Below are 22,568 nucleotides of genomic sequence, written 5' to 3'. Positions count from 1 at the left end.
AGCTTGCTTCCTGTTGCTAGGATAAATACCTGAGCAAAAGCAGCCTGGGTCGGAAAGGGTTTATTTCCAGTTACAGCTATCGTCCATCAGAAAGGGAAGTCAGTGCAGGAACTCAAGGCAGGAACCTGGAAACAGGAACTAAAGCAGAAGCCATGGAAGAAGAACACTGCTTAGTGGATTTGTTTGCTTGCTTTTCTTTTCTTTTTCTTTCTTTTTTCCTTTGGTTTTTGAGACAGGGTTTCTCTGTTAGCCCTGGCTGTCCTGGAACTCATTCCAGGCTGGCCTCAAAATCCTCCTGCCTCTGCCTCCTGAGTGCTGGGATTAAAGATGTGGACCACCACTGCCTAGCTTCAATTTCCTTGCTTGTTTTCATTTCTGTTTGTTGTTTTTTGAGACAGGGTTTCTCTGTGAAACAGTCCTAACTGTCCTGGAACTAGATTTGTAAGCCAGGTCAGCCTTGAACTCCAAGGTCCCTCTGCCTTTGCTTCCTGAGTGCTGGGTTTTAAGGCCCGCACCACCATGCCCGGCATGATTTGGTTTCTTATCTAACCCAGGCCCACCTGTCCAGGGGCAGAACTGCTCACAGTGGGCTGGCCCGCTCACTTCAATCGTTAATTAAGAAAAAATGTTCCGTAGGTTTGCCTACAGGCCATTCTGAGGGAGGCATTTGCTCAGCGGAGATTCCCTCTTCCTAAATGACCTGAGTATGTGTCAGGCTGACAAAAAACCGCCAGCACAACCACATCAGTCATCGCTGTCAGCGCCGCTATGATGTCCACCCATCGTGCCTTCACGCTGTGCCGTTGGGTACAGGGCCCAGTGCTGTGTATTTCTGTTTCTATCCCGATCAGCAGAGCCAGCCAGGAGCTGTGCTCAACACCTACCTGACTGGATGAAGGCTTTGGTGTGAAGCAATGGGCCCTCTAAGAAACCACATGGCATTTCTCTCCTGACACCCTAGCCAGCTCCTCAATTCCCTTCTTAGACTCGTCGGTTTCCTTCCTCTACTAGTTCTTTCTTTTTTTTTTTTTTTTTTTTTTTATTTTTTTTCTACTAGTTCTTTCTAAGACTTTCTAAGAAATTACCAGCTGTGCTTCATAGAAACGTAAGAGGAAAAAGCAGCCGGAGGAGAGACGCCAGGGCTGACGGCTCTCCGTGAGGACAGGAACGGCTGTAAAAAGGGGAGAGGGTTTCTTGGGTTGCATCCCCAGCGTGGAAAAAAGCAAAACATTTTTTGTTTTGTTGAGACAGGGTTTCTCTATAGCTTTGGAGCCTGTCCTGGAACTCTCTCTCTAATCTAGGCTGGCCTTGAACTCACTGAGATCCGCTGGCTTCTGCCTCCAAGTGCTGAAACTAAAGGCATCTGCCACCACTGTCCAGAGTTCCTGGTGTCTTATCACAGCAATAGAAAAGTAACTAAGACACAGTATTAGATGAGGTCATGAAGCGAAGCCCTCATAAATGGGGTGCGCATCCTTAGGACCCAAGAGAGCTTGCTTCCTTTCTCAGTTATGTGAGGATTTGACCAAAAGATGACTCATCTTTGAAGAGAATTGCACCCTCGGCAAACACCAAACTGGGAACTTGATCCTGGACTAAAGTATAGGAAAGCACCTAGACCTCTATGTACCACCTGGGAAGATCACGCTCTGTGGCTGAAAGGCATTCCCATGTTTTCCCAGGAGAGCCTCCTTGGCAATCCCCTCCCTGCAGCACCCTGCGTCAGAGCTAGAGGCCTGGAGAATGGCAGTTCTCGGGCCACAGCTCCTGGGTCTCCTCGGACCACAGCTCCTGGGTCTCGACAAGAGACAAGGCACCTTAGACCAGGGGACAGCCAACTCTCCAGCGGCTCTGTGCGGCACGGTGTAATAGCGATGTCGACCCACTGTGAGTAATTCATCAGAAAAGTCAGGCCCCGCGGTCACTCAGCTGCCTTTTGCATGGCAGTGGTCCTGCAGCCCGCACATCGGAAGGGCTGGTACCTAGGAAACGGGGCTAAAGTACGCTACAGGGAGAAACAATGAGGGCTTTCAAGTGCCTCCAGAGGCCTGCCTGTTGCGCTGGACCATGATCACATGACCCTGCCTATCTTGGAGGATGCGGGGGGGGGGGGATATCTGTGAGGGGGTGCAAGGATCTACTCAGTGAGTGTAAGTCCTCCCTGCATGAGACATTAGTCGTACCGTCGTGTGACAGTGGAGCTGTGGAGACAATTGGAAGCACGGTGGAACATTCTCTCCGAGGTTTTGTTTCTGGTTTGTTTTGTGTTTTAATCATCAGCCTTGTCGTACTGCCTGGAGGGAAAGGAGAATGTTTCCACTGCTCCGTATCCCTCCAAGAACAGGCGTGGGAACACGACAGTCTGTCTCCGCACCATCCTCAGGCCAGGCAGATGCTGCGCCACATCCTAAAGGGATGTCCCCTAGAGGAAGGTGTCCAGCCTGGAGTTGGTGGGCTTCAGTACAGATTGTCGGTACCTTGAAGACCCGTCTCAGAATGATACCCTACTATAGTGGGTGAACTGGACTTTAGGCTGTAAAACTGGATTTGGGGATTGATGGCATTTGTTTTGCTTTATTGCAGTGCTGAGGATTAAAGCCAGGCTCCACATATGTTAGACACGTGCTCTGCCACTGAGCTGTGGCTCTAGCTCCTGACTTAAAATAAATAAATAAATAACAGCTTCACTGAGAACTCACACACGGCAGAACTCCCTACTGAGGCTGGAACTCAGCAGTCTGAGTGCATTTGCAGAGTCGTGCCAACTGTCAAGAGTGATCTTAGGAAGCATTCACTATCCCGCAAAGAACCCTGTGCCCGGTCGTTCTCAGCCTCACACAGCTCTTACTTTCTGACCCTGTAGATGTGTCTACTTTGGACATTTCAGACTAATGCAGTCACGATACACATATTCTCTCTCCAGCTGAGTGCTGTTCACTGTGCAATGTTTAGCACGCAGCGGTGTGTGCTAACGAGTGGATAAACAGCAGTTGAAGCATCCTCAGTTGACAACGTCTGGACTGTTTCCGCCTTTGGAACACACTGTTGTAAGCATTCATGTCCAGCTTCTCTGTTCACGTCTTCATTTCTCCTAGATGTACTCCTGGAGGTGGTACTGCTGGGCCATTTACTAATGCTTAATGTTTAACCTTCTGATGGCTGCACCGATATACACCGAGGGCTCCTGTTTCTCTGTACTCCAGCCAGGAACACTTTTAGCTTTCTTTGCTCCTTCATTTTTCTTTTTCTTTCCTTTCTTTTTTTGGGGGGTGGCTAGGATTCAAACCCAGGGCCATGAGAATGCTAAGTACATGCCCTCCCACTGAGCAGCAGTCCCTTTTAGCTGCCCTCAACTCTCAGGTTTAAGCGCTCCTGCCTCTGATTCCCCGTAGCTGTGACTACAGGGCCATCAGGTCCTCTGGAACTAGAGTTACAGATGGTTGGGAGATGCCATGAGGGTGCTGGGAACTGTACCCGGGTCTTCTGCACAAGCAGTGGCCACTTTCACCACCGAGCCGTCTCTCCAAGCCTTCTTTCCTTTTTAGTTTCTGTTTTTGTTTTTTTTGGGTTTTTTTTTTTTAACTATGAATGATACTTTATTCTTTACAACTGAACTCTGGGAGTTCAAAATGAACATCCTTGCCTGCAAGCTTCTTCATTTTTTAAATAATTCATTTTTATTTTATGTGCATTGTGTTTTGCCTGCGTGTGTGTCTGTGCAAGCATGTCAGATCTTGGAGTTACAAACAGTTGTGAGCTGCCATGTGCGTGCTGGGAACTAAACCTGAGTCTTCTCAAAGTGCAGTCAGTGCTCTTAACCACTGAGCCATCTCTTCAGCCCATACGTAAATGAGAGATGTATTTTTTAAAAAAAATAAATAGCCGGGCGGTGGTGGCGCACGCCTTTAATCCCAGCACTCAGGAGGCAGAGGCAGGCAGATCTCTGGGAGTTCGAGGCCAGCCTGGTTTACAAGAGCTAGTTCCGGGACGGGCACCAAAGCTACAGAGAAACCCTGTCTCGAAAAACAAAATAAATAAATAAATACCTGGTCTTACTATGTAGCCCAGGCTGGCCTGGAACTCTCTGTGTAGATCAAGGTGGCCTCAACTCACAGAGACGTAAGTGTCGAGATTAAAGACATGCAGCACCATACCTGGATCATGTTAAATCATTTTGGTATAATCTAAACAACAGATGAGGCTGAATTTTTTTTGTCTTTTTATGGGTTTTGGGTTTGCTGTATTGGAGCTTTGCTCATGCTAGACAAACAGTCTACCACCGAGCTGTGTCCTCAGCAGCCCGTGAGCTTCTCACACACACCAGAAAAAGTTCCATCCTTGCGTCCCACTTGCTCCGGTGAGCTTTGCCTAAATGAAGGTCCAGGAGCCGCTGCCATCCAGCTTCACACAGATCCTCTTCCTCACAACCTCACTTGGGAAGACCAAGCCCTCAAGGATGGCATCATGCCTTGCTGCCAGGGTGAGGCTTCTGGGCACTTTTGCTTATTTTTCCTATGGCTTTTCCAAGTTGGCTTAGGCAGAACCCCGCTCTGAGCTACAAGACTACGTGCTTCCCACCTTACTCTTCTCCGGTTCACAAACTAGCCAGACTTGGGTTCTCTAGAAAGAGTTCAGCTGAGAAACTGGTACAAAAATTACGATAGCTTTCCGACCACCAACTTCAGTGTCCTTGATCATAGTGATGCTAAGTTCCTGCACCTGCGCCTTCAGATCTGAAAGACGCCAGATTCGAACCATCTGGCTTCCTGCCATTGGGCTTCACAATCTTGGTGCTCAAGCTGAACATGGCCTCGTCCTTACAGAACGCCAGCTTAGAAAGAGCTTCTTTACCCATTTTCAAACTGGATTATCTTCTTATTAAGTTGTATAAGATCTTTACATATTATGGATATTGGTCCTATGTCAGATATATGATTTACAAATATTTTTATGTTGTTCCTTTTACTTAACAATCCATTGAAGGATGAAACTTTTGCTTGTGTTTTGGATATCATAACTAAAAGACTATTGCCAAATCTTAGGTCAGAAAATTTTGTAACTAAATTTTCCCCAGGAATTTTATAGCACTAGCTATTACATGCAGATCTTCAATCCATCTTGAGTTGTTTTTTATAGGTGTTGTGAGCTAGGATCCAACTTCGCTCTTTGCATGGAGATAACCAACCAGCTGTCTAGGCCCCCATTGTGATAAACTCTATCTTCCCCCATTGTACTGTCTCGGCACCTTTGCCAAAAATTGACAGACCATTAACATGACAGTTTATTTCTAGGCTAGTTTTATTTCACGGATCTATATCTGTCCTTGTGCCAACACTACACTAACCTGATTACTGTGCTAAGTTTTAGAATGAGGAAGTTCAAGTATTTCAACTTGAACTTTTGTAAGTTTGATTTGGCTAGCCTACATCCCTTGATTTCCACATAGAGTTTTAAGGTTGGCTTTTCCTTTTATTAAATTTAATTTTATTTCATTTGCATTGGTGTTTTGCTTGTATGTATATTTGTGTGAGGGTGTTGGAGCCACTGGAACTTGAGTTACAGACAGTTGTGAGCTGCCATGTGGGTGCTGGGAATTGAACCCAGGTCTCTAGAACAACCAATGCTCTTTTTTTCTTTTTCTTTTTTGGTTTTTCAAAACAGGGTTTCTCTGTGAAACAGTCCTGTCCTGGAACTCATTTTTGTAGACCAGGCTGGCCTCAAACTCACAGAGATCCACCTGCCTCTGCCTCCTGAGTACCGGGATTAAAGGCGTCTGTTACCACCTCCGGCGCAGCCAATCCTCTTAACTGCTGAGCCATCTCTCCAGTGCCTAAGATTGGTTTATGATGTATACAAGAAGTCAGACTGGGTTATATTTGGGAGCACTGGTGCCATGAAGTGCATGCTGAAGTCAGAGGACACCTCTCAGGAGTGGACGCTCACTTTCCGTCTGTTGCTCCTGGGCTATATTCCAGCCTCACTGGGCGAGTCTCCTGTATCCTCTTTCCCTCTCACCAAGGAGTGCTGGGGTTACAGATGCACAGCGCCACAGCCAGTCTTTAATGTGGGTTCTGGGGCTCAGAATTGGCTTAGTGGGCTTGCATACCCAATGCTTTCCCCTCCTGAGCCCTCTGCTGGTCCCTGGCTGGGATTGTAAAAGAGACTGCCTTGACTCTATAGCTCAGTTGGGTAATATTTTACCAATCCCAAGTCTTCTGATCCATGAACATGAGCTATTACCAAGGCCTTTTCCTATCTCTCCATGATCTTTTGTGGTTTTCAGAGTACACATTCTGCATTTGCTTTTGCTACATTCCCTAAGCACTTTCTTTTGGATGCTATTGTAAATGGAACCTAATTTGCAGTATGTTTATTGCTATTGTGTGAAAGCATATTTTTGTATACTAATCTTGGAACCTTACTTATCTCTCTTATTTGTCCTAATCATAGTCTTTAGTAGATCATCTGGAATTTTCTACATATAAGATCACATCATAAAGCTGGCTGTGGTGTTGCACACCAGTTTGGGGTTACTATGTGTGTGCCACCATGTGTTTATGTACACTGTGCATGTAGTACCCACAGAGGCCAGAGAGGGCGTCAGATTACTTGGAACTGGAGGTACAAGAGGTTGTGAGCTGCCCAATGTGGGTGCTGGGAACCAAACCAGGGACTCCTGAAAATGCAGTTAAATGCTCTTAACCTTTGAGCCATTTCTCCAGCTGTGATGGTGCACATCCGTAATTCCAGCTCATTTGAGGCCACACCAGGTTCCATGGTATCCTGTCTCAGAAAACCAAAACTAAACAACCACAAATCACAGGATCTGCGAATAGATATTTTTAATTCTTTTATTATCTGGGTGTCTGTAGCATGAATTCTAATTGGTATTAATAATAAAAACCCAGAGTCAGATATTAGGGGTGAAATCTGAGCGATCAGAGAAGCAGTGTAGCCAGCTACTAGAGACCTTTTACCTCTACCGAATCCTCAGACTACATCTGACTGTAACTAAGCTCTTGTCTCCTCCCGCATTATATTCCTCTCTCTGCCCTGCCATATTCCTTCCTGTCTCCACCTCCCTAGTGCTAGGATTAAAGGTGTGAGCCACCATCACCTGGCTCTAATTCTCTTTTAGACTCGATTGATTTTATGCAGCCCAGGGTGGCCTTGAACTCACAGAGATCCATCTGCTTCTGTCTCCCAAGTGCTGGGAATAAAGGTGTGGCCACCACTGCCCAGCTTCTATGGCTAACTAGTGGTTTAGCTCTGCACTCTGATCTTCAGGCAAGCTTTATTTGTTAGATTACAAACAAAATATGACAGGTATCTTTTTTTCTTTAGAATTTTTTTTAAGCATATGAGTGTTTTACCTACATGTTTTGTCTGTGAACCATGTGTATGTTTGGTGCCCACAGAGGCCAGCAAAGGAAGTCAGATCTCCTGGAGCTGGAGTTTCAGATGGTTGTGCATCACCACGTAGGTATTGAGAACTCACCTGAGTCTTCTGAAAGAGCAGCAGAGCTCATCATTGCTGAATCATCTCTCCAGCCTGTATTTAATTTTCTTACCTAATTCACTTTGCTTATTTTTGGAGACTGTGCTGGCTAGTTTTATGTCAACTTGACATAAGCTAAAGTCATCTAAGAAGAGGGAGCCTCAGTTGAGAAAATGCCTCCATAAGGCTGGGCTGTTGGCAAGTCTGTAGGGAGTTTTCTTAATACTGATTGATGTGGGAGGTGCCACCCCATTGTGAGTAGGTCTACCCTTTAGCTGGTTGTCCAGAGTTCTATAAGCAAACAGGCTGAGCAAGCCACGGGGAGCAAGCCAGTAAGCAGCACCACTCCATGGCCTCTGCATCAGCTCCTGACTCCAGGTTCCCGCCCTGTTTGAGTACCTGTCCTCATTATTTTTGATGATGAACTGCTCTATGGAACTGTAAGCTAAATAAATCCTTTCTTCCTCAAGTTGCTCTGTTTCTTCATAACAATTGGTACCCTAATGAAGACAGATACCATTTACTGGCTAGTTCCTTTTCTCTTTGGGCTGAAGAGCTTCTCCATACTTAAAAAGGCAATGGAGAATGGAGACCAGTCAGGCCAGGCTGTGTGGGTTCTGCGATAGGCTAGGACTAAAACTTGACTGACTCGGTGTCTCAGATTAATGCCCACCCTTGGGGTTCATCAACATTGGTAAATAAAAAGCACCCGCAAAGACCCACAGTTGCAAAGCCAGCATGGTTTTCTGTGAGCCAAACAGAGCAGCAGTGTTCACTGAGCCTTCTCGTGGCTTTTTGCTAACAAAGTTGTACAAACCCAGTCTCAGGGTGGCTTAAGCTTGAGCTTTGCAAGGTGCATGGCCAGTACCTCTACTGCAGCCCAGGCCACTCAATTTCCAGTCTCCCCAGAGGGACCCCCAAACTCCCAAATGCAAAAAAGAGGCACAGATACAAGGCCAGCAAAGAGTGGTTTTTTTACGATCTTACAAGTAGTCTTTTTAAGCAGTGTTTGGTTGGTTGGTTTTTTGAGACACTGTTTCTCTATGCAGCTTTGGAACCTGTCCTGAAACTCATTCTGTAGACCAGGCTGGCCTTGAACTCACAGAGATCTGCCTGCCTCTGCCACCTGAGTGCTGGAATCAAAGACGTGTGCCACCATACCTGGCTGTTTTGTTTTAATGTGTGTTCATGTGTAAGTGTATGTACAGGAGCCAGAGGACGAGCTCCAGCGTAGGTCCTGCCTTCTGTTTGCTCCGTGTCTTAGTTAGGGTTACTGTGCTGTGAAGGGACACCATGACCAAGGCAACTCATAAAAGACAGCATTTTATTGCGTCTTACTCACAGTTTTTGAGGGTTAGTCCATGATCTAACATCTGAAACTCCAAAGCCCACCCCCAGAGAAACACCTCCTCCAATAAGGCTCATTCCCAAATAGTTCCACTAAGGATCAAACACACGAGCCTATGGGGGAGGTCAGTCAAACCACCAGTTTGCAAGGGTCTCTTGATCACAGGCCATGCCAGGCTAGCTGGCCCACGAGCTCCCACGGCACATCTCACTTTAGGGGCACTACTCTGGAATTACAGACACACACCACCACCACATCCAGTCTAAGCGTGTCCTGGCGATCTGAGCTCAAGTCCTCACGCTTGGGCAGCAAGCACTTTACCCACGGGCTGTCTCCCCAGTCTCTAGCAGCTTACTGCATTCTTGGCTTAGATTCTCACTAAGAGTATGAAGAGCTGCGGGCCAAAGGGGACCAACAGGTGGGGAAGATAGAGCCACTTCCCGAGGACAGTGGATCAGGAAGGAAAGTTTGAAGCAAGATGGTAAGTTTGGTCAAGGGACAGGTTGGGCCAGCTGTAGGGCTGGGAGCAGCAGCCAGGATCTGGCTGAGAACCTGGTGCTGGGCTCAGGGGAATTAGTCCTGGAGTTCCGAGGCTGCTGCATCTGAGCAGCCTATGCGGCCTGAGTTAAAGGTCAGTCCCTATAATAAGCCTTCAGGAAGCTGAGATTGCTGGGACCACAGAGGGCCAGGGGGAGGCTTTCAGGGCCTGCTTGCTCCACCCGGAAGGAAACTTCAGAAACCGCCAGCTTCACTTGCAGGACCAGTGAAAGGGAAAGATCTGCCCTTAGTTCCTGGGGCTTCTCCAAAGTCAGCCAGTCAACCTTCCTTTTGAGAGTATGAGAACTGAAGTTTAACACATCTTGACGATACACCAGCAGGGTACTTATCTGCTCACCCCACATCCAATCCAACAAAGCCTCTGCCTCTAAGCAAATATGGAGTCCATTCTTCCCCCAACCCCCCACTCTCCCAGGTGACACTCACCTCTTTGAGCACTACCCGGAATGTTCAATCCTTCCTCAAAGTGCTAACGTGAACCTGTTGCTCTTCTCCAGGAACCCTGTGTGACTTTTCAGGCTCTAAGGGAAGATGTAGTTCTCTTGGGTGTCACCTCTCAACTATGAAGCTTTGCAGAATCAGCAGGTCCCTGCAACTTCACAGGGAACACATGTCTTGAAAACAGCTCTGAGAAATTGGGTACCACTTGCCTTTCCTGCCCGGTCACATGATGTAGTCAATATGATGTATGTCTGGTGTTCTACAGGCCATCCAAATGGCCACAACCTCTCAGGATAATGCCCAAAGCCAAGGGAGTTAACACAGCTCTAGTGCCGGATTAAAGACTGTTGTCTTTTCCACATGAATGCCAGATGTGTCCACACTTCTTCCACTGGAGTAGATAAGAACACATATGGAAATCCCACCAAAATTCTTCACAGATCTTGAGAGGACAATAATCAACTTTATATGGAAAAACAAAAAACTCAGGATAGCCAAAACTATCTTATATAATAAAGGATCGTCTGGAGGCATTACCATCCCTGACTTCAAACTCTATTACAGAGCTTCAGTATTGAAAACAGCTTGGTATTGGCATAAAAACAGAGAAGTCGATCAATGGAACCGAGTAGAAGACCCTGATTTTAACCCACAAACATATGAACACCTGATTTTTGATAAAGGAGCTAAAAGTATTCAATGGAAAAAAGAGAGCAGCTTTAACAAATGGTGCTGGCAGAACTGAGTGGCAACCTGTAGAAGAATGAAAATAGATCCATATCTATCGCTATGCACAAAACTCAAGTCCAAATGGATTAAAGACCTCAACATTAGTCTGAACACACTGAACCTGATAGAAGAAAAAGTGGGAAGTACTCTACAACATACGGGTACAGGAGATCACTTCCTACGTTTATCCCCAGCAGCACAGACATTAAGGACAACATTGAATAAATGGGACCTCCTGAAACTGAGTAGCTTCTGTAAAGCAAAGGACACTGTCTGATCTCCAAAATATATAAAGAACTCAAGAAACTAGACTTTAAAATGCTAATTAACCCAATAAAAAAATGGGGCACTGAACTGAACAGAGAATTCTCAACAGAAGAAATTCAAATGGCCAAAAGACACTTAAGGTCATGCTCAACCTCCTTAGCGATAAGGGAAATGCAAATTAAAGCAACTTTGAGATACCATCTTACACCTGTCAGAATGGCTAAAATCAAAAACACCAATGATAGCCTTTGCTGGAGAGGTTGTGGAGAAAGGGGCACACTCATCCATTGCTGGTGGGAATGCAAACTTGTGCAACCACTTTGGAAATCAGTGTGGTGGTTTCTCAGGAAATTTGGGATCAACCTACCCCAAGACCCAGTAATACCACTCTTGGGAATATACCCAAGAGATGCCCTATCATATGACAAAAGTATCTGTTCAACTATGTTCATAGCAGCATTGTTTGTAATAGCCAGAACCTGGAAACAACTTAGATGCCCTTCAATGGAGGAATGGATGAAGAAAGTGTGGACTATATACATATTAGAGTACTACTCAGCAGTAAAAAACAATGACTTCTCGAATTTTGTGTGCAAATGGATGGAAATAGAAAACACTATCCTGAGTGAGGTATCTCAGACCCAAAAAGAGGAACATGGGATGTACTCACTCATAGTCGGTTTCTAGCCATAAATAAAGGACATTGAGCATATAACTTGTGATCCTAGAGAAGCTAAATAAGAAAGTGAACCCAAAGAAAATCGTATAGTCATCCGCCTGGATAGGGGAAGTAGACAAGATTGCCGGGCAACAACTGGGAACTTGCGGGTGAGGTGGCATGGGGCAAAGGGGAAATGGGATGAGAAACGTGAGAAGGGGAGGACGGGAGGAGCTTGGGGGATTGGGATGGTTGGGATATAGGAAGGGTGGATACGGGAGCAGCGAAGTATATATCTTAACTAAGGGAGCCATTTTAGGGTTGGCAAGAGACTTGACTCTAGAGGGGCTCGCAGGTGTCCAGGGAGATGTCCCCAGCTGGTACCTTGGGCAACTGAGGAGAGGGAACCTGAAATGACCCTATCCTATACTGATGAATATCTTACATACCACTTTAGAACCTTCATCTGGCGATGGATCGAAATAGAGACAGAGACTCAATTTGGAGCAACGGTCTGAGCTCTTAAGGTCCAAATGAGGAGCAGAAGGAGCGAGAACATGAGCAAGGAAGTCAGGACCACGAGGGGTGCACCCACCCACTGTGACAGTGGAACTGATTTATTGGGAGCCCACCAAGGCCAGCTGGTCTGGGACTGAATAAGCATGGGTTGAAACTGGACTCTCTGAGCATGGCGGACAATGAAGGCTGATGAGAAGCCAAGGACAATGGCACTAGGTTTTGATCCTAATACATAAACTGGCTTTGTGGGAGCTTAGCCTGTTTGGATGCTCACCTTCCTGGACCTAGATAGAAGACCTTCGTCTTCCCGCAAGGCAGGGAATTTGGACTGCTCTTCAGTATCGAGAGGGAGGGGGAATGGTGTGGGGGGAGGAGAAGAGGAGTGGGGATAGGGGGAGGAGAGTGGGGGGAGGGGGCAATATTTGGGAGGAGGGGAGGGAAATGGGAAACGGGGAGCAGGTGGAAATTTTAATTAAAAAAGAATAAAAATAAAAAAATAAAAAAAGGAACACATATGGAAGTTCCAGACACCAGTGCTTACCCTCTGCCAGAACACCCCTTCAAAGTAAGAGTCATAGTGAAAGGTGAAACTGGTAGAGATGCCCTGATCATGCCCTAGAGTCTAGACCCTTGGTTCAAAAAATCAAGAGAAGCGTAAGATAAACTGAATTGCCTCCTTGTGCTCTGGAGGGCACATCCCACTAAGAATTCCGTGGGGTCATAGAAACCTGTCAGCTTGCAGTGAGGCCTCTCCTGGAGGCACAGGTGGCTGGGTAAATGACTTGGCACTGGGCTCTTTAAGATGTAACAAGCCCTATGTGCTAGAAGTAGGAAATATGACACAACATGGGTCTCTCTCTGTACACCCCAGCAAAAGCCACTAGCAAAGTCCCTGGATCTAGAGAAGCTGGGCCGTCTGCAGCAGGAGATTTTTAAGAAACAGCTCCTGTCACATGACTAGGCCCTCCTTTTAACATCTTAACTATAAAGTGTCAGGACATCCAGAACTGCCTGTTATGAACTGCCAAGGTAGAAATGGTGCCCGGCTTGTTTGCTGATGGCTAAGTAGAGGGCCCAGAATGGACAGCAGCCACATGACAGACAGCGGCCACATGTCAGACAGACAGCAGCCACATGACAGACAGCGGCCACACGACAGACAGACAGCAGCCACATGACAGACAGCGGCCACATGACAGACAGCGGCTACATGTCAGACAGCGGCTACATAACAGACAGACAGCGGCCACATGACAGACAGACAGCGGCCACATGTCAGACAGACAGCGGCCACATGACAGACAGACAGCGGCCACATGACAGACAGACAGCAGCCACATGACAGACACCGGCCACATGACAGAAAGACAGCGGCCACATGACAGACAGACAGCGGCCACATGACAGACAGACAGCGGCCACATGACAGACAGACAGCGGCCACATGACAGAAAGACAGCGGCCACATGACAGACAGACAGCAGCCACATGACAGACACCGGCCACATGACAGAAAGACAGCGGCCACATGACAGACAGACAGCAGCCACATGACAGACACCGGCCACATGACAGAAAGACAGCGGCCACACGACAGTGGCTACATGACTGACACCCTGAAGGGTCATCTTGAAAGACAAGAGAAGACACAGAGCTGCTGCTGTGCACACAGGAGACTTTTCGCAATCCTGACTTTGAACATGGGTTATGGCTTTCAGATCCCAGAACAGTCAGGCGTCGGGAGGGAAAAGGTCTGGAAGGTTTCACATGAGAACATGAGATCTGGTAGAGGCACTGGGGGGGGGGGTGAACACTAACACTTAGGAGGGCACAGAACATGGAGATTTCTGTTTCATACATCAACACCCACTGGAAATCAGGGCCACAAAGGAAAATTAAAAGCTGAGCAGACCAGCCATCCTGGAGCAGGTGCACTGAGCACTGGGGACAGGACAGTAGGAGGGACCAAAGCCCATCCACTCACAGCTGCCGCCATCTGACCTCCACATGCACAAGCGGCATACATGCCTCACACACACACAAAATTCATTTTTTAAGAATTTTTTTGCGTAGTGCACATTTTGCTTGCCTGCATTACACACATGCACAAAGGGCAAGCCTGCTGCTTGTGGAGGTCAGAAGAGGGCATAGAACCCCATGGAACTGGATGGTGGTAAGTCACCATGTGGGTGCTGGAAACTGAACCTGGGTCCTCTGCCAGGTCAACAAGTGCTCTTAACTTCTAAGCCATCTCTCCAGCCCCTAATAATTAATTTAAAAATGCTAAAATTAAGGGCTGGAGAGATGGCTCAGTGGTTAAGAGCATTGCCTGCTCTTCCAAAGGTCATGAGTTCAATTCCCGGCAACCACATGGTGGCTCACAACCATCTGTAACGAGGTCTGCTGCCCTCTTCTGATCTGCAAACACACAGACAGAATATTGTATACATAATATTTTTAAAAATGCTAAAATTTAAAAAATGTCTAGCAGTTGTAAAGAGGGAGAGCAGTAGGAGCAGGAGGAGAGGCGGGCATGTATTGGGGCTGTGTGTAATTACAAGGTGCCTGTCTTTTAGTACTTCACTGAGCTCATCTGCTTGTTTTCTTACCCAGAAATCCTAGCATGTGGGAAGCATGGGATGAGAGCAGGTGCAGATGCGGAGGCAGGCAGGGCTGTGTGCTAGGAAACGGGATCCATGCTTACCCAGGGCTGCTTCAGGGCCTGACAGCCCCGCCCAGGGTACAAATAACTCAAGCGTCCTTGAAATCCTGAGCTACCGGGTGTGGCTGCTCAGTTACCTCACGGCTCAGTCCAGGGATGGGGAAAGCACAGCAAGACACTCACAGCAGAACCAGCTCTTAGAAGAAGCGGAAAAGTCCTAACTCAGGAAACCTTCACACCCACCTGCTCAGCAACTCTCTCTGCTTGGGGCTGACCCAGTCCACCGACTCCCTCACTGAAACTCACGGCTGAGTTCTGGTTGCTGTCTGTCCGTCCAGCCATCCGTCCACCCACCCACCCAATCCTCTCTGCTCTTTACTGTGGATAACCAGTTGCTCCAAGCTCCTGTTGCTGTACCTCCCCGACCATAACTATAACCTGAACTAGATAAACCTTTCTCCCTAAGTTGCTTCTTTCCTGATAGGCAGTGTTCAACCAGGGCCTTCAGTTACAAGTGCGTCTGTGATCTGCAGACACATGCTCACCTTCACACGCTACCATTTCTAACTTCCGTGTGAAACAAGGAGGGCCAAAAGCAGGACCATTCACGGTGGAAACACGTGCTGAGAACGCCGGTACTTGCAATGTGTCTGGTCTGCAGCACGTGGAAATTCCACATCAGTCCCCAGATCTCGAGCATCCATACCTGTAGGCCCCTTCCCCGACCTTGTGGACTGCACCTTGTGGAGCCCGTGAACCTGCACCCCTCCCCTGCTCAGGCTGACCTCTGAACTGCTCCAAGCTTCCAACCCACTGGTGCTCCCTTACCTCTTGGCTCCTACTGCTCACACAGCATGTAAGGACCACTCCCCGGATACCTGCTGCCCAGAGCAGATGCCGCAGTGAGTTCCGATCCTCCCCAGAGTGACATCCCCACCACCACTCGCCTCTGAGTTTCAGTCATCTCTACACCAGGAAAAGACAGGATGTAACACAGGGAAACAGCAAGAGCAGACACTGCACACACGTGACATTTCTTTTTATTACATTTACTTGTGTGTGTGCATGCACATACAGATGCATGCCACAGGGCATGTATGTGATTAGCGGAAGTCAGTTCTCTCCTTCAGGACTGAACTCAGGTCACCACCAGCAAGCACCTTTACTGCTGAGCCGTGTCCCTGGCCCATGCCTGACATATTCAACCTTTATAACATCCGTAGGATGCAGACGCTATTACTGGCCTATGTCTGCTTCTGAGGTTTGGGGAAGTAATGAAGCCTACCCTTGGTCTGAATCGTATGACCAATGAAGTCACTTATTCCAAACTCTTAATTTGGTGAGCAAAGCAAATCAAGTCTCACCTTCATAAAGCTGACACTCAGAAGCAAATAACTAGTGCAATGCTTGTAAGCAGAGGAAGGCAAAACAAAATGGAGCACTTGTTCAGACAAGAGAGTAGTGGGGGGGGGGGGGATGACCACAAGCTAGGGTTAAAACTGCTCTAACAACCTCAAACTACTTCTGGACTAAATGGCCTTGGGCAAGAAATTCAGCTTTTCCAGGCCTTGGTTTCCTCCCAAACCTAGAATAATTTACACTTGCTTTGCAGAGTGTGCCTGGTCACAGCATGCACACACACAGCTGAGCCTCATGCTACCCTTTTTAGGGGGCCAAAAGTTCTCCTTCTGTACTCCAAAGACATAGCCTCTCCTCTTTTCCTTCCCTAAGCCGCAAAAGAACTGAAGTCTCAGTATGTAGCCCGCTCACGCCCCCTGCTGGCAAGACACCACAGCGTGGCTCTCCTAAGTCTCCCCTTTCCTATCTCAGCTGCCAGGGGGAAGGTGGAGAGGTGCCGGAGAAGTCTCTGCCCTGCAGGCGCTCAGTCCAGGAGTAGCCCTAGGGGGGCCACAGTCTGAAGATGACATCATAGCAGGTGCCTCCTAAAGTAAACACTGCACAACGTACAGGTGGTGGCAAAATGTGGGAGCCCACAGAAGTGGGTCCGTTCCACCTGGACCAAAGGTCAGAGTTTAAGCCTGCTCTTACGCCTTCAAGGTTACTGGCATACAGAGAAATCCTGTCTCGAAAAACCAAAAAAAAAAAAAAAGGTTACTGGCAGGAGATCCGACTTACGGTGTGGCTACTAACAGGATATCTTGACCTAGGGTGTGGGTCTTGGTGTTTTGGGGTATTAAGATGGTAACCATTTTGTCTGTTCATTGTATCATAGTAAGTCCTTAGCTTTGTTCCCCTCCTGTGGATTGGGGTATTTAAAGACTGTAAGAATTAACATGGTACATTCACTATTCGCTGGACTGCCCTCCCAGCACTGTCCTACGTCTCTGTATCTCTTTTGTATCTCTGTTCTGCCTGACATTTATAACCCACATGCCCCTACCCTGGAATGCAGGAACCGACAGATGTCGCCCCAACGTGTGGCTACGACAGCCAAGGGAACGCAGAGCGTATGTGCAGAACCATGAGAACAGTGAAGAGAACAGTGGCTGATGTGAGGGCTGTATGTGCTCAGGCCATGCTTCTGGAACATTCTGACAAAGAAGCCATACTTAAAAAGAAAAATTTGGCTGGTTAGTAGGGTCCTAAGGCTCTCCCACTGTCACACTTGACACAGCAAACCCTTCACTAGAGAAAGAGCTTTTGCGCGCGCGCGCACACACACACACACACACCCCGGAGGGCACACAAAGCCACCCGTGTTCTCTGTTCCCACTCAGTCTCTCATCATCAATCACATGACAATTTTGTAAGGTTGGCCAAGTCTCCTCCTCTGTGTAGTGGGAAAACAATCCTCCCACATCCCCCTTCATCAGCTCACTGAATTAGCTATGAGAGCCTAAGGCACCTCAGAGCGAAGGAAGGTCTAAGGACACAGGTCCTCAGGGGACCCCTAGGCAGTCCACAGACCCCAGCCAGCTGGGGAGAGATGCAGAATTTGGTTCTCAGGCAGGCCACACATTCCCACAAAAGTCAGTGACCAGTGAGGTTCGTCTCAGGTGTTTTATTAAGTGGGCCATACTGTAGCTGGTTTCTAAGTTGCAAAACAACATAAATTTAACAGTAATAACATAGTCAGTTAGACTGTGACAAGCTTTTCCTTTTCTTAAAGAGGAAAAAAAAAGAAAAACAAATACTTAAAACACATAATGGCAGGTTAAATAAATAAGATAGATGAAGAAAAGACAAACTTGTTAAAACATGCTCATGTTTACTTGTGTGCAACTTTGTGCCCACAGGAAACATGATTTTCTGCATGACAGCGGCACAATGGCATGTCCTGGCATGTCTCCTTCCCAAATAATACTGACCGAAAAAAGGGGGAAGGCAGAGGAACAGATATGGGGCTGACTCCCTTTGACTGGAGCACAGATTTTTCCCGCTCACACACCTGTGCATGGCCCATGAAAGCCAGATATTCAGAATAATGTGAATATAGAAAACATTAGTTTAAAAACCATGTGGAATGGCCTCATCGACGTGACGGGGCGGCATGTGGAATAGCCCCACACGTGTGTGCAGGCTCAGTCCAGGAGGCCACAGGCTCCCAGTGCGTGGCCGTGCAAGGGAGGGCACCTGCTTCAAAATAAGCAGCGCCAACCTGGCTCCCTCTTCCTGTCACTCTTTCTCATGAAAGTGTGTAAAAAGCAGATCAGCAAATAAACTCTAAAATAGATTATTTTTTCCAAAAATCCTCTAGTTTTCTTTTTACAGTAAGTATACATCTCTTCTTGTCCCTTACAAATGCTTAGGTTCCTTTGGGATGAAGAGGCAGAGCTGCAGGGAGTCTTTCTGGGTCCTGCTGCTGGCTGGTGCTGGGAGGTCAGATGTCAATGCCCTTAACGAGGGACGTCTCCAGTGTGATGTTGAATTCTTGCAGGGTCTGCAGCACTCGGATCAAGGAATTGACAAGTGTGTGGTCTTTGATCAGGGCCACATCTTCATACATGTGTGCAGTGATGGGGCAGTCGGCCAGCAACGCAATCCAGTGGTGCAGGAGGTGATCTCTGGAAAGGTGGGGTGGTCCAGACAGGTCAAAGCAAGAGAAAAGAGAAACAGGACAAGGCTAAGGGGGATCCTTGAGCTAAGTCTAAAGATGAAGAAGCTAGCACTTCCCCATAGTCCCACTTCCCTCCCTAAAGAAGCTTGCCTTCCGCTGGGAGCTGCTCAGCCTGAAAACAACCCAACTCAGCTATCCCTGTCATCTGACTCTCCCTAGACAACCTTAGCACATACCAGTTACTAGGCTGAAGTGAGTGTTCCTTCCCTCCGTCCAAACACAAGTTCCAGAGCACCTCTGTCCCTCCAGCTAACACCACCAGAAAGAAATGCTAAGACACATTTTTCATGTGCCAGGATAGTTGCAAGAGGTTTAGGGCTTTTTTGTGCTTGTTTGTTTGGTGGGTGTTTAGTTGGTTGGTTTGTAAGTAATTTTGAGATAGGATTTTTTCTGTGTAGACCAGGCTGGCCTTGAACCATCTGCCTCTGACTCTTGATTGCTGGGATTAAGGATGTTTGTCACCACCACCTGATGAGGTTTAGTTTTTTTGTTTTTTTTTGTTTGTTTGTTTTTTCGAGATAGGGTTTTTTTCTGTAGTTGTAGAGCCTGTCCTGGAACTAGCACTTGTAGACCAGGCTGGCCTTGAGCTGACAGAGATCCTCCGGCCTCTGCCTCCCGAGTGCTGGGATTAAAGGCGTGTGCCACCACCGCCAGGCTAGTCAAGGATATTATCATCTCCACCTCGTTCAATGGATAGCTTGTTCAATGTCAGAGAAAAGTAAGATGTGCCCGAAGACACGAACCTGGTAACTCTGGTTCTAGAATCTACTTTTTATTTTTACTTTCTTCTATGTGTGTATGGGTATTTTGCCTGCATGTACATCTGTGTGCCACTTGCATACAATGCCAGGAAGGAAAGAAAAGGGTCTTGGATCCTCTAGAACTTTTGTTAAGTGCCCATGTGGGTACTGGAAACCCAACTTGGGTCCTCTCCAAGAGCAAAAGGTGCTCTTAACCACTGAGCCATCTCTCCAGCATCTTATTTTACTTTTGTGTTGTAGAGATAGTGGTCTCAATTTGTTGTTCATGATGACCTTGTATTTCTAGGCTCAAGCAATCCTCCTGTCTTAGCTTCCCAGTAGCTGGGGTTACAGCCGTGCAGCACATTGCTCAGCTGAGAGTCTGTATTTAACCACGGCACCCACAGCCTCCAGTCTCCCTGGCCATCGTGCTCTCTCAGTGATGTCCACTCCGATGCACACCACCTCAGAGCCACACGATTTCAGCCTTCTCATTACGCACTGCGGTCCTGATACAGGAGGGATGTTCTCCATCTCAGGCCTTGAAGGCCCCTAATTTTCTTTGAAATGTGCTTCCTAATCTGCCCTTCCCTCATCCTACTTGTCATTTCCGTCCACGAGAGCCTCGTCAACACCACCTCCTCCTGCACTCCCTGGACTCCCCTCTCTAGTAGGGTTTCACTCATGGATTCCTGCTGCCCCCCCCCCCCCCCCCCCCCGCTTTTTGAGACATGGTTTCTCTGTAGACCAGGCTGGCCTGGAACTCACAAAGATCCTTCTGCCTCTGCCAAAATTAAAGGCATGTGCCACCCATCTTTAGCTTTTTAACATGACAAGTAAATTTCCCAGTTCCACTTTCTTCCTACCACTTCCTACAGCCTGGGACACTCAAATGTTTATTGAAAAAAATAACTACCTGTATTTACTTCTAATTTCCCCAAGGGAGGGGGGGTTTTAAGTCTTCCATCAAAATAAGCCCTCCACTGTCCCTAATTATCTACACTCTCCTTCAGAGAGCCCCACAAACACACAGGATACAGACAGAAGTAACAGCCTAGCGGAGCCCTCCCAGGTGCCTCAGCACCCACCCCACACGGCAGACCAGCTGCTGTGATCTCGGGACTGCCTCTAGTCCCTGCAGTACCTGGCTCCCAGGCACACCAGCATCTGAAACTTGCCATCCTTGCCGATGTTTCGGGGAGTGTTGTTGATCGCAGTGACAAAGCGGCAGAAGTTGCGGGCCCTTGTGTGCCAGTTTTCCTCGGGAACTACGTCATTCTGCTCCAACGTCTCATAATAGGTTTGTGCTTTCTCTGTGAAGAACAGAAAAGTTGTAACAATGGCTCCTCAAAACCCGTTCTACAGGTCACATGCTGTGGGACTCTCCAAGCCAATACAGGGAGCTTCAAGAGAATAAAACAAGTATTCTGATGTCAATGTGCATATTTAAAAATAATGTTCTAGTTTTTAAAATTTATTTATGTAGCCCTTGGCATAAACATGGTATTTTTCCCTGGTCTGAAGAGACAAGAAAGTTCTAAGGACTGTGTCCTGGATAAAAAATTCTCCAGTGGGGACCACACAGAACTTGGGATTCAATACTCTCTACTGTTCTTTTGGACCTACAGGGACAGAGGGTGAAGACTTGGGGAGAAGCCAGTTTTAGATGAAGGATGCTTAGAATCTCTTCTGTCTAGAGCTCATAAAGGATGAGCATGGAGTTGGAGTGCTCCCAGCAATCCCTCCAAGAAAACCAGGGCTAACAAAGAGCAGACCTAACTGAGGGCTGCCTAATTTGGCTTCTACAGCTAGACTACATGCTACAGATAAGATCTCCATATCTACACATTTTTCCCATTCTTGGATACTAGACCAGCTCACCCAGGAAATCCCAAATGAAGACATTTTTGAAGAGCCGGGGTGATTTAAATCCATGCTGGAAAGCTTGTTCCAGGGCTGAAACAAGACCACACTCTCCACAAAGCAACAGCGTCAGACTGCCACGCTAAGAGAGAAAACAGGGTGACAGGCAGATTTTAACTGGGCTGCCCTCCCTCCACTGCATCCTAAACCACAGCCAGGTCAGGATGAAGCAGAAGACAAGACTCTTGTCTGTGGCCAGCACTAACCATAGTGGCTGGCATACTCTTGGTGAGGATCCCCTGAAGGGCATGTGATGGAGTGGGGTCACACACAGGACATGGCCCAACAGTGCACAAAGCTAGTGTGGTCGTCTTTTGGATAGACACAAACAAATCCAGAAAAGACAGAAAGTGGCTGTGCTTACTTGGGGAGCCCTACAGACTCCTTTCAGTCATCAACATGAAGGGAAAAACAGAACAACTGAGGCGAAGGCCCCTGAGGAAGGACGGTGTCTGCCCCATCCCTAAGAAGGTAAGGCAAATGTTGTATTGGACTCTGGCTGGGCATGGTAATACCGCCTATAATCCCAGCACTCAGGAAGTGGAGGGAGGAGGATGGGCTCCATAATGAACTCCAGGATCCAGAAGCCCTTGTTGACGACTCTGGACTAGCCACAGCACATGGCCCGTGGAGAACTAACAAGGTGATGATGACTCTGTTACTCAGAAGGCTCTGGGCTGGAGGACAGGAAGGCTCACCTCCTTCTCGGGTTTATGGAAGTGCTTCACAATGCCATTGACTGCCTCCCCAATGGACTCCTGGATCTGCCCAGTGTTCAGCTCTGAGAAAATCAAGCAGACATCCTTAAGTAGTCTCAGAGGTTACCAAGGAGGAGACTGAGGACACAGGGGATAGGCCCATGGGATAGATAAGCAGGACAGTGGGGACTTAGAAAGGAGAGACTCTTTCCCACCTACTTCTGCAGAGAGAGCTCTTCCCAAAATCTTAGGGGCAAAGTCATAACTAAGAGAACTCTATCTCTATGCGATGTTGGCCAGGTTTACTTTCCATTTTACTCTGGGATTCTTGGCTTCCTTAAGAGAGCCATGACTTGGCTGTGAACAATCACCAGGAAAGGGGAGGCCATAAAAGACACCCGCTCCCCAACAGGCACATGGAAAAAAGGAGCACATCAGATTCTTCTTCC

General features: G+C 47.6%; 1 protein-coding gene across 4 annotated transcripts in view; it reads right to left on the bottom strand.

Annotated features, from left to right (window-relative positions):
• Positions 1 to 17,693: 17,693 nt before the first annotated feature.
• Dennd5a (DENN domain containing 5A) overlaps positions 17,694 to 22,568 on the bottom strand; it is a 76,471-nt gene continuing 71,596 nt past the window's right edge. For 3 of the 4 annotated variants that reach the window (XM_057778014.1, XM_057778016.1, XM_057778015.1), the window contains 4 exons: positions 22,120 to 22,202; positions 21,380 to 21,503; positions 20,643 to 20,811; positions 17,694 to 18,705 (listed from right to left, as the gene is read on the bottom strand). In XM_057778014.1, the coding sequence (XP_057633997.1) occupies positions 18,522 to 18,705; positions 20,643 to 20,811; positions 21,380 to 21,503; positions 22,120 to 22,202 (560 nt within the window). In that variant the 3' untranslated portion in view covers positions 17,694 to 18,521. The remainder of the gene's footprint in view (positions 18,706 to 20,642; positions 20,812 to 21,379; positions 21,504 to 22,119; positions 22,203 to 22,568) is intronic. The other variant, XM_057778017.1, reaches the window with a different exon arrangement.

The sequence above is a fragment of the Chionomys nivalis genome, chromosome 8 (genome assembly GCF_950005125.1).
Source record: "Chionomys nivalis chromosome 8, mChiNiv1.1, whole genome shotgun sequence".
In the NCBI taxonomy this organism is placed as follows: domain Eukaryota; kingdom Metazoa; phylum Chordata; class Mammalia; order Rodentia; family Cricetidae; genus Chionomys; species Chionomys nivalis.
The sequence above is the reverse complement of the archived record's forward strand: the minus strand, read 5'-3'. Positions and strand labels throughout refer to the sequence as shown.